At 39.6% G+C, this 14,943-nt stretch overlaps 1 protein-coding gene across 4 annotated transcripts in view; it reads left to right on the top strand.

Annotated features, from left to right (window-relative positions):
* Nucleotides 1-179: 179 nt before the first annotated feature.
* The window catches only part of LOC139470742 (DIS3-like exonuclease 2), a 57,192-nt gene continuing 42,428 nt past the window's right edge, over nucleotides 180-14,943 (top strand). Inside the window, exons 1-5 of one of the 4 annotated variants that reach the window (XM_071253023.1) lie at nucleotides 180-284; nucleotides 3,536-3,698; nucleotides 10,468-10,982; nucleotides 11,076-11,144; nucleotides 12,896-12,949. In XM_071253023.1, coding sequence (XP_071109124.1) covers nucleotides 3,575-3,698; nucleotides 10,468-10,982; nucleotides 11,076-11,144; nucleotides 12,896-12,949 — 762 coding nt within the window. In that variant the 5' untranslated portion in view covers nucleotides 180-284; nucleotides 3,536-3,574. Of the gene's footprint in view, nucleotides 285-3,535; nucleotides 3,732-5,310; nucleotides 6,666-10,467; nucleotides 10,983-11,075; nucleotides 11,145-12,895; nucleotides 12,950-14,943 lie in introns of those variants that run through there. The other 3 variants (XM_071253020.1, XM_071253022.1, XM_071253019.1) reach the window with 3 other exon arrangements.

The raw sequence follows: 14,943 nt of genomic DNA, 5'->3' as shown, positions 1-14,943 counted from the left end.
TAGTTCATGCTTTATATTTCTTGATCGTAGATATTAATAACACCTGCATAAAAAAAAAAAAATAAAACAAAATGTGGGTACGAACACTGTTCAAGCCGTTCATGTAAAATAACAAATGACATGTTATCCTTTGTCCAAGTTATGTTGGAGTGGCTTCCCTTGGTTAATCTCGTGCAATATCGCGGTATATGTAAACTGAAAGCAGTTCAGCAGAATGCGTGACAGCGAAATCAGAGGGCAATTTTGACGTTTCCTGAAACGAAGGTGCATAATTTGATAATCCGGTATGTTTATGCTCACACACGGGTCAAGTACTTAGGCGTATTATTTTGCCCCATCTTCCGTCTTCTTGCTGACTATAAGTTTACAATCGTGAAAACATTACATTTACAGGCCTGGTACCGAGTCTGAGTGAGGTGCGTGTGGTGGATTGTGATTATGTGTTTTGGTGGTGCAATACATTATATAGTGACAGGGAGACTGAACACTTCAGAGCTTCAGGTCTGTTAATTCAGAGTGAGGAACGTTTACGAAAAGATGTCTACTTTCCTGTGTTCTGAGATGCGTTTTCTCCCTTGTCACATTGCTACGCAAATCAACAATAAGCGGCATACCGGCCTTATAGGATAGTCACGCTGTTAACAAGCTGCCATCGCCTGTGTCTGAGTGTAAATACCTCACTTCAAGCGCTAGCTTCATCCCCAAGATATTTGTCAAGAAATAATAATTCAAGCCTGTATTACTGAATTTCTTTAAACATTGGCCTTTTCTTGCATCAAGGCGTTAATTAAAAGAAAACAGTTTGGTATTTTTAAATATTATATGTTGGAAAGTAAGAGGTGACTCTACTTGTCTTAAGATTGGGTGGTCAGACTCGCTGACTTGATTAATCCATATCCCAATTGCGTGGATTGATGCTCATGATGTCAATCACTGAATTGTCTGATCCAGACTCCATTATTTACAGACTGCCGTCTTACAGCTGGAATATTGCTGAGTGCTTAAAGGGGCACTGATCTAAAGCAATTCCCAGTACTGGTTGCTGCCTTTGTTATTGTTTTTCCCGTGAGTACCCGGATGATATAGCAGAAACCTAGACTCGTTCGCGACCTGTGCTGCGCATTTCGTAAGCGCATTTGTCACTTTTACTGATAGTATAAGGGCGTATGGTCACATTGATCGACAAAATGAAATACAGTTTTGGAAATAATAAGGAAATGTAGGTTTTATTGTGGGTAGCACGATTTTGTTTACACTATTTTGACTTGCAACACAAAGTAAATATTTCTCCTGAGCACTGCTTATTTTATCGTGTTTATATTTTTACAGTCAAAATGTGCAAAATTTTCGCTTTGGAAATTTATTAAACGCCTGAATATTCAGTAATTTTACAAATTGACTAAATATATCCATCTGTATTATTATGACAACGAATTCCAAGAGACTGAAATTGTTACGATGAAAAGTACATTTTTATATTGTTTGGCTTCTAATCCTACATAATAATCTATTGTGATGTTTTTAGGCACTTTTGATCGTCTTAATCAATTTTAGTCAATTTGTTAAAGAAATGGACAGAATTTTCAGTCAAAATGACTGAAATATTTACACATTTTATAAATTGCCTGAGAGAATCACATTTTACAAATTGACTGTAATATATACACGCTTACAAAGGAAAAGACTTGTGAAAACAACGTCTATCGCGCATCAAAGAATTTCCCAACCAAGACGTAGAGGAAGAAGAATGAATCTGTCCAATGCTACAGCAAATGAAGGAAAACAAAATGCAAATATCATAATTGCAACCTACCAAATATATTGTGTAATGTTAGGCTTCCTTGTTCAAGGAATGTATCCGTGAATATCCACAAAAAGGAACAATATCCCACACGTCTGCAGCTGTACAAAGAAACTTATTCGATGTCACGTGTCTCTGTAACAATCAAATATTTTAAAATATATATATAGTTTCAGATATTATAATCCGTTTTCGTTTCTCAACTGATCACTTAGATTGTTTCAGGTGTTTCACATAGGTGTCAAGTCTCAAAGGTCGGCTGAGAAAGCCCATGTGACAACTATTTTCATACCATCCACGGTTCCTATAAAAATATTTTGATTAAATAACAATGAACAATTAATCAACGGATTATCGGTTAACCCTTTGAACAAAGTAAGCTGTTTTCACATCGGCACTTCACGCCACGATATGAGTGTATTCCCTTTGTTTTAGTAAACCTAGACATGTAAACACTAACTTTTGACATATCCTCTGTGCAAGATAACAGTGATTTATCAATCAATGTATTTCTGTAAATACTTTGATGACTAGGAACGATCCGTTGATTTACAAAAAAGTAAATCAACTGATCATTCATCTCTTGCTGGGCTGCCACGTGCATATTACATAACACACATTTCACTTTACTTCAAACCTGTATTTAAATTGAATAATTACCCCAGACACTATAAATGCCAAATGGGAACCATTTGTCAGGTAATCTGAGTGGTGCTACCTCTAATTATACCCGTAATACATTCATTAACTGAGCATCAAATACAAAAGTGTAGGGTTATACCAGAAAATGTGGATGACAACAATGGAGTTGTAATCGTATTATCAACGCAATCCGAAATCCGAAAATACTTTCACTGCATGTATACTTTTTTTATTATTAGACTATAACAATCAGGGGTATTTCCAAATGACGACATCCCATGAACTCTACCGTTTGTTTAGGCTGAAGAAATTAATTAACATGCGCCCTTTGTCAAATCTTTATAGATCACGGGTAACCAATCAGTTTCTTTAGCTGTCCTTGCAGACGGTAGCCCAGTCTCTTGTCACGCTCAGCTGATTGCGTATCATTCGGGGTAAAAAAAAATAACAAAGGCAACAACCAGTCCCGGAGAATCGCTTTAGATCAGTGCCCCTTTAAATAAACAAGCAAACAAAGTATGCTGGCTAGCTTCATACATGGTCTCATTTCTATGTTTATGCTGGCTAGCTTAATAGATTGTCCCATTTCTACGTGTATGCTGGCTAGCTTCATAGATTGTCCCATTTCTACCTGTATGCTGGCTAGCTTAATAGATTGTCCCATTTCTATGTTTATGCTGGCTAGCTTCATAGATTGTCCCATTTCTACCTGTATGATGGCTAGCTTCATAGATTGTCCCATTTCTACCTGTATGATGGCTAGCTTCATAGATTGTCCCATTTCTACCTGTATGCTGGCTAGCTTCATAGATTGTCCCATTTCTACCTGTATGCTGGCTAGCTTCACACATGGTTGCATGTAAAATGTCATGCTTTTCACATGGATAAAGCATGTTACGTCTACATTTTAAATTTTGTCTTCCTGACATTTTAGAAACAAATCATATTTGGCTGTTGATTATAAAGTAACTCACTGGAATACGCTATGAGTTGAGTTGATAACCCTTTGTTGTCATTATGTATTAAATCCTAAATTCAGGTGAGTGGCAAAGCCTTGTAGTTCTATTAAATATTGACTGTTCTTTTTTTCAGACTGTTTAAGTGTCAACAAGATAAGATCCAGAAGTTTCCATGGCATCCTCTGAAAGTGACCAGCCAGAAGTGATAGCTGATGTTGAAGATGTGGAGGAGCAACTTAAATCTATCAGTATTAGAGAGTCAAGCAAGACAGGGAAAAATATCCAAGATGTCTCAGGTAAATCCCAGCTGGATACATCAGCAAGATCAGGTAAGGACAGTAGTGATGATCTGATGTCTGATGTGGTTGATGAAGGATCAACCAGTAACTCTGAAACCACAAGTTTGCATGGACACACAACCCTATTGCATGGACCTGAGGACCATAACTGTGACGTGCATGCTAAGGGAGATAACCCTGTTGTGAGTTCTGTTGATGCAACTAACACTGCCGATGTAGAATGCCGGGGTAATAACAACATTTGTGCCGCAGGTGGATCACAACCACACCCTGTTACAGAAGAAATAGTAGATGATCAGCCTCCAATTTTAAGAAGTGAAGAAAGTGAAGAAATGGATGGTAAAGAAGGTGATGGTCTGGAGACGGAAGACTCAGGAAGAGAGGAAGTAAGGGATGAAGAGAAGTGTGAGTGCAACAGTGAAGAAGAAGTGATTGTCACTGATGGTGTCACCACAGACCAAGTGACACAGGGTGATGGTGCTGCACCAGGCACATCTGCCCAGTTTGACCCTCATTGCCCTCCATCATCAGAAAACACATGCACAATCATGCACAGTGTCACCAAGATTGATATACATTCTTCAACATCGCTATTACCTGCTGATGTTGGACATGATGTGGATGTGGAAGCAGAAGGGACCTTTGGAACTGGGCCCGCGACGACAACTGATCTCCACATTCCTGCTGCTGCGTCTGCAAGTGATGGGAATGAAGTCAGGTCCAGTACAAAGGAAGCAGCACTCAATGAATCTGCAGGGGAGACTACGTCGGTCATGGTGGGGACTAAAATGAATGAGGAATCTGACAGTGAAATTATTTCTGACACCCTTTTACTTCAGGAAAGCCAACAACCAGATTATGTTCCTGATACCAGAGATGAAGTCAATGTTTTGTGTGACTCCAAGGTGGATGCCTTGAGAATACTTCCTGTTGAAGAGGGCAAAGCCAAAGAACTTGTCACAGAGAACACAACTGAATTAAAACAAACAGAGTCCTCACATACTGACAAGATAAACATATCAGATTCTGCAAAACAAATTCAAAGTGAAACACTTCTAACACAGGATGGTTTTACACCAGAAAAGAAAACTGAAGAAAAGCAGAACACTTGTGGAGAAGGTGAACTGGAGGAAGCTGTTGTAGGTGCTGATAGCGATGTAAGACCAAAGTCTTCAAGCAGTGTCAGATCTGTTTCACCAGGAAAATGTGTCAGGAAAAGGTCTGGTAGAGGGTCAAGGAATCCTCCAGGAATGGGTTACAGTCATCTGCTGAGGAAGACCACAGAGAAAAGTGTAGACTGGGAGGTGAAAGGGGAGGGGAAGGTGAAAGGGGAGGGGGAGGTGAAAGGGGAGGGGGAGGTGAAAGGGGAGGGGGAGGTGAAAGGGGAGGGGGAGGTGAAAGGGGAGGGGAAGGTGAAAGGGGAGGGGGAGGTGAAAGGGGAGGGGGAGGTGAAAGGGGAGGGGGAGGTGAAAGGGGAGGGGGAGGTGAAAGGGGAGGGGGAGGTGAAAGGGGAGGGGAAGGTGAAAGGGGAGGGGGAGGTGAAAGGGGAGGGGGAGGTGAAAGGGGAGGGGGAGGTGAAAGGGGAGGGGAAGGTGAAAGGGGAGGGGGAGGAACAGGGAGGAGAGGATGCTGCTGCAGGAAATACTAAACCAGGAAAGAAGAACAGGAAGAAGAAAAAGAGGCAGAACAAAGACTTCCCTGCGAGAGACGCCGCTGACGAGGAGCACGTGGAACAACTCCAGGACTTTGATGATGGGAGTGTAGATGAGGACCCAGGGGATCTGCGGCATCAGGTTGGCAGGAGAAAGAGGGAGGGTAAAAAGTTCAATAGATTTGATAGGCATGAGAGAAGTAGAGAAGAGGATGCTTTTGTAGAAGGTGCACTGGCATATTTTAGGAATGAATTAGATGATGGTAACAGTTCACGGCATGTTTATTATGACAACACTGGGATGTCAGGCAAGTTAATGGATGATGTTGATGATGATGATAATGATGATAATGAAGATAGATACAGAATAAGGAATCAGAGAAGGGCCAGCGGTCGTGGTAGAGGTCAAGTTTCTGATGAGGGTAGCAGGAGAGGAAGAGGAAGGGGGCGAGCGCGGGGATCAAGGGAATTCAGGAGGTCAAGGACAGACAGATCAGATTCCTCCAGTCATAGTGGACAAAAGCCAGGAGAATATTCTACGCAAGATGTCAGAAGATCTCATTCTGAGTCCGAGTCCTCTAATCAGAGTATGCATATGCTTGAAGATAGCGGGCCATTTGAAACTGTGCAGGACAGAGGGTTCATGAATCTGACAATTACTGCCACAGGAGATGGGACACGACATGTTGAGACTGACTGCTACAGTAGTTTTGTAAACAGTGTTGGCGCTGGTGGTAGGAGACAGGACAATAAGAAGAAAATGAACAAGAAAAGCAGTTATGGGAACCAGACAAGAGAAGATGAAAGGTTTCAGGACGTGGATGACATGTATGCTCCGTATCAAGACAGATGGTATCCTGAAGGAGGGCCCAGAGAGGGCCGGTGGGAAGAGCAGGTTGATGTTCCTTTCAAGAAGAAAGACAAATTGAAGAAGCACAAGAAGGATTGTGGTGAAAGGGATGGTAATATGACTAACTTCCAGTATGCAGAGGACAGTTCACATTTTGTAGAAGGAGGCTTTTATGATCAGGATCAGAAATATGATGGAGATGCTGCTAGTAGTGACTCTCATAAAATAAAACATTCCAGGAAACAAAAGAAAAAACAAAGATATCAGAAAGAATTACAGGACAGAAGTAAACCGAGTAAGGACTATGGCTATTCAGGCAGATTCCATCAGTTTGCAGACATAACTTATGAGGATAATGGCCAACGTGAAAGATTCCCAGATGACTCCGAAGGTCAGATTGTCCAGCAGTCCCCACAGAAAGAAAGGAAATCCCATGTTGAGGAAAGTGACAGAGGGCTGGCTGGTGAGTCGGAGGGGAGAAACACACTGATATGGGGCCAAGTAGTCCTTTTTTCAGTTTAATATCCTCAGTTTCTATCAATATTATCTGCATAAACTTATTATATATGATTGGATCATATTCTCATGGATATGGATAATTTATTCTCATGATATCATAGGATATATCATTCATCTATCTGTTAAATTAGAGATTGATATAAGTTACTTTGATATCTGAAAATATCTCACAGGTAAAATTTCCATTTGGACTTCTGGCAATGATGGGTGGTGTACCATAGTCCTGTAGTCATATTATGCATAGCTTGGCTTGGGCTTTTAACTGTAGTGCTTTATTCTAGCTAATATCATTGTCAGATATATCTCGGGAATTATTTGTATTTTGGGTTGACTAACATCTTTTGTTTGGTTATTGATGTTTTGTTTGCTTTTAGTTTATTTCTCTGTAATTTCTTGTTTAAGAATTTATATTGACCTTGTGGAATTTATTGTAAGGCTGTAGAGCAGCTCCTATCTCCATCATTTTATGCTTGGCTCTACGGGTGTAGTAGTGATGCAAGTGATGTGAACACAGAATGGTTTTGCATGGAGGGTGGTCAGCCATTTTCAACTCACCTGAACGGAAGAAGGTTCAAGTGAGCCAGTGTCATGGCATGCTGTCTGCCTGTCTGTTGTAAACATCTCGACCATTGTCCATGGTTCACCATTGTCCACTGTAGATACACGCCTATGATGATCGCATTTTGTAAGGATCAGTCCCCGCTGTATTTTGTGAATCCGTGGTCACGGAATATTTGCAGAAATGTCCACTCAAGCAGAAATGTACAGCATTCTAACTTACAGATTGAGCGATGTTTTTAAATGTGTAAAGGTTGCATAAGTTTTCTGAAACGAACAGTCATTATCTGAATTGTGCATTGTATTAATTAAATCATTCCAAATAATTATTTGAGGCGTTTGTGTTACATTGAAAATTTAAAAAAAAATTACAATCAATCTTTAAGCATTTTCTGTTTTGAAAAATAGTTAAATGGAATCAATATCCAGATTTCGTTTTGAAGTGAACTTGTCTATATGTTTACATTAGTGATAGCCAGATTCACTTTAGTAAGCTATACTAGGCATGGATAAGTTTGTCCGAAATATGCCAGCCACAAGTCAAACAGGTGCAACACGAAAACCAGGCTTAAAAGTTCACAGAATTGTGTACAAAATTATCAAAAAGTGGTTGCAGAATTTATACTTTTGACCCGGAATACAGCTGGGACTGATGGATGATCCTTCCATTGTCACTCTTAGCCAAAATGTTAAGTCGACTGGCCCAAACTTGATATTTTAGTCTAAAAATTTGTACCAGTATATTAGCTAATCTTGCTAGGCCAGAAGACATTTATTTCACAAGACATGTGCTTCAGACAAGTCGTAGACTGCAATAATATCTCTACAATTTGATCATCACATGTAAACAAATGTGTCCCATTGATCACCACATGTACACATATGTGTCTCTTTGATCACCACATGTACACATATGTGTCTCTTTGATCACCACATGTACACATATGTGTCTCTTTGATCACCACATGTACACATATGTGTCTCTTTGATCATCACATGTAAACATATGTGTCCTATTGATCATCACATGTAAACAAATGTGTCTCTTTGATCACCACATGTACACTTATGTGTCTCTTTGATCATCACATATCAACACATGTGTCTCTTTGATCATCACATGTACACATGTGTCTCTTTGATCACCACATGTACACATATATGTCTCTTTGATCACCACATGTACACATGTGTCTCTTTGATCACCACATGTAAACAAATGTGTCTCTTTGATCACCACATGTACACATATGTGTCTCTTTGATCACCACATGTACACATATGTGTCTCTTTGATCATCACATGTACACATATGTGTCCCACTGATCACCACATGTACACATATGTGTCTCTTTGATCACCACATGTACACATATGTGTCTCTTTGATCATCACATGTACACATGTGTCTCTTTGATCATCACATGTAAACAAATGTGTCTCTTTGATCACCACATGTACACATATGTGTCTCTTTGATCACCACATGTACACATATGTGTCTCTTTGCTCACCACATGTAAACAAATGTGTCCCATTGATCACCACATGTACACATATGTGTCTCTTTGATCACCACATGTACACATATGTGTCTCTTTGATCATCACATGTACACATATGTCTCTTTGATCACCACATGTAAATAAATGTGTCCCATTGATCACCACATGTACACATATGTGTCTCTTTGATCACCACATGTACACATGTGTCTCTTTGATCACCACATGTACACATATGTGTCTCTTTGATCACCACATGTACACATATGTGTCTCTTTGCTCACCACATGTAAACAAATGTGTCCCATTGATCACCACATGTACACATATGTGTCTCTTTGATCACCACATGTACACATATGTCTCTTTGATCACCACATGTACACATGTGTCTCTTTGATCACCACATGTACACATATGTGTCTCTTTGATCACCACATGTAAACAAATGTGTCCCATTGATCACCACATGTACACATATGTGTCTCTTTGATAACCACATGTACACATATGTGTCTCTTTGATCACCACATGTACACATATGTGTCTCTTTGCTCACCACATTACACATATGTGTCTCTTTGATCACCACATGTACACATGTGTCTCTTTGCTCACCAAATGTAAACATATGTGTCTCTTGGATCACCACATGTAATTATATGTGCCCTATTGATCACCATATGTAAACATATGTGTCCCATTGATCATCACATGTACATATATGTGTCTCTTTGCTCAGCAAATGTAAACATATGTGTCTCTTGGATCACCACATGTAGTTATATGTGCCCTATTGATCACCATATGTAAACATATGTGCCTCATAGATCACCACATGTAATTATATGTGCCCTATTGATCACAGGATATAAAGATATGTGCATCATAGATCACCACATGTAAACATATGTGCCCCATTGACTTCATGCCTTTGTTTAACCTTTGTAGGAAGATTGTTAAGCAGTTTTTCTGACATATTTCATAAGAATAAGAAGAATCTGCCTAAAAGTTGTCTATACTATACAGAATATTTTTCATATATCACCCTGGTTTACTGTCACAGAATTTCCCGATAATTACCTTCTGAATATCTCCTCATTGAACAACACAAGGTTAAAAGTGTTTATGTGGCTTTTAAAAAGCAGAAGCAAACCATTGTGCCATTGTGTAATGTTTATTGAATTACCACCACCAGCACAGGGCCACTCACTGGCTAGATACTAATTTGGTATAGCTTACACAACAGCAGGAAATGTTCCATCATGGCATGGAATTACTTACATTTTATATATTCTGAAAAATAGACAGGTGAGCTACAGTGCCATGTGGCTCTCATTTTCAGTTTTGAAGCATTGAAAATCTCATTTTAGAATTGAATGGAAGAGATGTCTTACCTTGACTAAGCTGTGCTGCCATGTCAACTGAAGAGACTATGATATTGTTGTCAGCCAACATGGCAGTTGCTAAATAAACATGTTTTCTTCATCATCTCAGTTTGCTTACAAGTGAAATAATATGGCTGAAGGTCAAAACAGCTCTTGTCTAACAATTCGTGATAAAAATAAATTAATAATGTTGTAGTACAAACCTTTTTGTCAATTTGTTAATAGCAAAAATTATTCTGTTTAGTCATCAAGTTAATGTGTGGTGATTATCAGAGTCTCCTTGACTTCCTTCTAGATGTGGAGAGAGGGGTAGCCCCGTCACCTCAAGGAAGATCTCATCAGAGGAGAAATAATCCGAGAGGGAGTTCCAGGGGTGGGGGCGGAGATAGCAGAAGCGGGGGCAGAGGGAGGAATAAAAGTGGACATTATCCTGGAGATGGACCAGCACCGCGGTGGAATGAAAGATATGAACAAAGTCCACGTAGCATGTCACCTAGATCAAGTCAAGGGCATAAGGGTGAGGGCAATAACCTTTCAGGTCAACATTTCCAAGGTAAAGACTACCCTAGTCAGCAATATCAAGGGCACAGCGGAAGGGATTATCACGGGAGAAGGAACCACCCGAATCAACATGCAGGAGCCAGGACTGGTCCACCTCCAAACGAAGGTCATAGAGGCAACAGGAATAGGTCTGATGTAGGTCAAGGTCAAAGTAGAAGTGGCAATTCCAGTGAAGGTCAACAGACAAGTGAAGGTCATCAAAGTCATGGACAGAAGGATAGAAGAAAATGGAATAAAAAACCCAAGCAGGTATGCAATTTGTTCTTTCTTTCATTTTTTTAATGGCATTTTATTCCAAAATATGGAAGACAGGACAATTGGATTCTACATTGTATATTTCAGGCCAAGTTTGAACACCACTTATCCAAAGAGGAAGTAGCTGATGGCCTGAAGAGAGGGACATTGATAGAGGTATGCATCACAGCACCTACTTGCATATAAAAACTTACACATGTAACACTTATGTCTGACAGCTTTCATCAGGGTCTTAGCTATGACATCACACACATTGTAGGATCTTTCACAGATACTCATTTGTCTTGTGTTTAAACAGTGAAGTTCCTGAACCTGGTTTTATGAGGGGGCTAAAGAACTGTCCGAAATGCTAGAAAACTGCTTTTTGCCTGTTAAAAGGGATATAATTTTTCACAGACTTTTGTTATTGAAATATCAAAAAGCACCCATGGTAAAGGTAATCGTGTCATTGTTTTGCACGCTGCAAACCCATGATATGGGGCTTATTGATGGATGTTTTCGAGGCGAAAAAGAAAACTGGTGATTTTCATAAGGAAATTATAAGAGGTGATGTGTTCATAGACTGGTTGGAACTTCAGCTTTTGCCCATTTTAAACATAGTCAGTGTGATTGTCATGGATAACGCCAGTTAAAATAACGTCCGGGAATCAGATACTGTCGCCCAAACCATGAGTACTCTGAAGGCGACCATACAGGAATATATAACATTGGTCGACTTCAGACCATATGAAAGTTCACGGGGTTCAACTCATGGAGAAAATTTGGCTGAATAAAAAACCAGTAAAGTACAAGACATATGTGCTGACGGCACAACACGGTTACGTTGGCTTACGTACGGCAGTCAGACATTGTGAGCTCATCCCTGTTGTATCTTTCTTGGCTAAATGTACAGGGTTCGTGGCAAGACATAACACAACATTCAAAAGTACAGATTCATATACGTCATCAGCGGAGATAAATGCTACCTCAAGAAATCATCTGTAGAACAACAAATACTTCTGGATTCCAAAACCGCAACCTTCCAATACTCATCCTGTTTCATAGCTCTTAACTAGTCCATCATGTTTCCAAGCAATTATAATAATATTTGAGACCACCCCCAACTCCGTGACATTTGCACCTGGGAGGACGCACGGGACCGTGTGAGGTCATCACCTCAGGACAGGTGTCAGGTAATTACCTCAGGTTATAGGCCACTTCATACATGCATGACAACACACAAATATTTTCTAAGTTTATCATCATTTTACCTGTAAAAGTTCATATTAAGGGTAATCGCGTTATTTTGATATATGCTATTTTTATAGTCCTATGACTCGTATTTATTAAATGAAGCCAGAAAAGCAGTTTCCTAGCATTTTCAACAGTACTTTAGTTGGTTATGACATCACACACATTGTAGGATCTTTCACAGACATTCATTTGTCTTGTGTTTAAACAATGAAGTTCCTGAAGCAAGTTTTATGAAGGGGAAGTTGAATTTAAAAAAAAGAAAATGTTTGTCTGTATAATATGTAATGATGTTTTCTGTTTCTAACTGTTCATTCCCCTTCTGATAGTCCATTTTGTTTTGTACATTATCACTGGATTAAAATAATAAATAGGCCGGTCGGATAGTCTAGTGGTAAATGTGTTCGCTTGGCACACGGAAGACCGGGGCTTGATTCCCTATATGGGTACAGTGTGTGAAGCCCATTTCTGGTGTCCCCTGCAATGATATTACTGGAATATTGCTAAAAGCAGCTAAAAAACAATGCACTCACTCACTCACTCACTCACTCACTCACTCACTCACTCACTCACTCACTCACTCACTCACTCACTCACTCACTCACTCACTCACTCACTCACTCACTCACTCACTCACTCACTCATGTTTATTTTACATAATAACCTGTTTGTTTCAGGGGCCAATCAGAGTAAACCAGAGGAATTATTCTGAAGCATATGTGCCACTGCCTGTGAGTAATCTAGCTACACTTATGACCTCCTACAGCATGTAGAGACAACTATCTGTAGATGACCTTCTACAACATGTAGAGACAACTATCTGTAGATGACCTTCTACAACATGTAGAGACAACTGTCTGTAGATGTTTCCCCGTAATGACCTTCTACAACATGTAGAGACAACTAACTGTAGATGACCTTCTACAACATGTAGAGACAACTATCTGTAGATGACCTTCTACAACATGTAGAGACAACTATCTGTAGATGACCTTCTACAACATGTAGAGACAACTATCTGTAGATGTTTCCCCGTAATGACCTTCTACAACATGTAGAGACAACTATCTGTATATGACCTTCTACAACATGTAGGGACAACTATCTGTAGATGACCTTCTACAACATGTAGAGACAACTATCTGTATATGACCTTCTACAACATGTAGGGACAACTATCTGTAGATGACCTTCTACAACATGTAGAGACAACTAACTGTAGATGTTTCCCCGTGATACCTTCTACAACATGTAGAGACAACTATCTGTAGATGACCTTCTACAACATGTAGAGACAACTAACTGTAGATGTTTCCCCGTGATGACCTTCTACAACATGTAGAGACAACTAACTGTAGATGACTTTCTACAACATGTAGAGACAACTGTCTGTAGATGTTTCCCCGTGATACCTTCTACACCATGTAGGGAAAACTATCTGTAGATGACCTTCTACGACATGTAGAGACAACTATCTGTAGATGTTTCCCCGTGATGACCTTCTACAACATGTAGAGACAACTATCTGTAGATGACCTTCTACAACATGTAGAGACAACTATCTGTAGATGTTTCCCCGTAATGACCTTCTACAACATGTAGAGACAACTATCTGTAGATGACCTTCTACAACATGTAGAGACAACTATCTGTAGATGACCTTCTACAACATGTAGAGACAACTATCTGTAGATGTTTCCCCGTGATGACCTTCTACAACATGTAGAGACAACTATCTGTAGATGACCTTCTACAACATGTAGAGACAACTATCTGTAGATGTTTCCCCGTAATGACCTTCTACAACATGTAGAGACAACTATCTGTATATGACCTTCTACAACATGTAGAGACAACTATCTGTAGATGACCTTCTACAACATGTAGAGACAACTATCTGTAGATGTTTCCCCGTAATGACCTTCTACAACATGTAGAGACAACTATCTGTATATGACCTTCTACAATATGTAGAGACAACTATCTGTAGATGACCTTCTACAACATGTAGAGACAACTATCTGTAGATGTTTCCCAGTAATGACCTTCTACAACATGTAGAGACAACTATCTGTATATGACCTTCTACAACATGTAGAGACAACTATCTGTATATGACCTTTTACAACATGTAGAGACAACTATCTGTAGATGACCTTCTACAACATGTAGAGACAACTATCTGTAGATGTTTCCCCGTAATGACCTTCTACAACATGTAGAGACAACTATCTGTAGATGACCTTCTACAACATGTAGAGACAACTATCTGTAGATGTTTCCCCGTAATGACCTTCTACAACATGTAGGGACAACTATCTGTAGATGACCTTCTACAACATGTAGGGACAACTATCTGTAGATGACCTTCTACAACATGTAGAGACAACTATCTGTAGATGTTTCCCCGTAATGACCTTCTACAACATGTAGAGACAACTATCTGTATATGACCTTCTACAACATGTAGAGACAACTATCTGTATATGACCTTCTACAATATGTAGGGACAACTATCTGTAGATGACTTTCTACAACATGTAGAGACAACTATCTGTAGATGTTTCCCCGTGATACCTTCTACATCATGTAGGGAAAACTATACTGAACTTCAAAAGAAACGTAAGCATGGATAGAAAAATGAAACTTGGCAAAACCGATCATCAAGGTTGAAATGAAAGTGTCAAATGTTCTTAAAGTGAAACACAACACTAGTCTCTGAGAA

This window comes from Haliotis cracherodii, unplaced genomic scaffold, assembly GCF_022045235.1.
Source record: "Haliotis cracherodii isolate W230 unplaced genomic scaffold, xgHalCrac1.p SCAF_21, whole genome shotgun sequence".
NCBI lineage: Eukaryota > Metazoa > Mollusca > Gastropoda > Lepetellida > Haliotidae > Haliotis > Haliotis cracherodii.
This window is presented reverse-complemented; position numbering and strand designations above follow the sequence as displayed.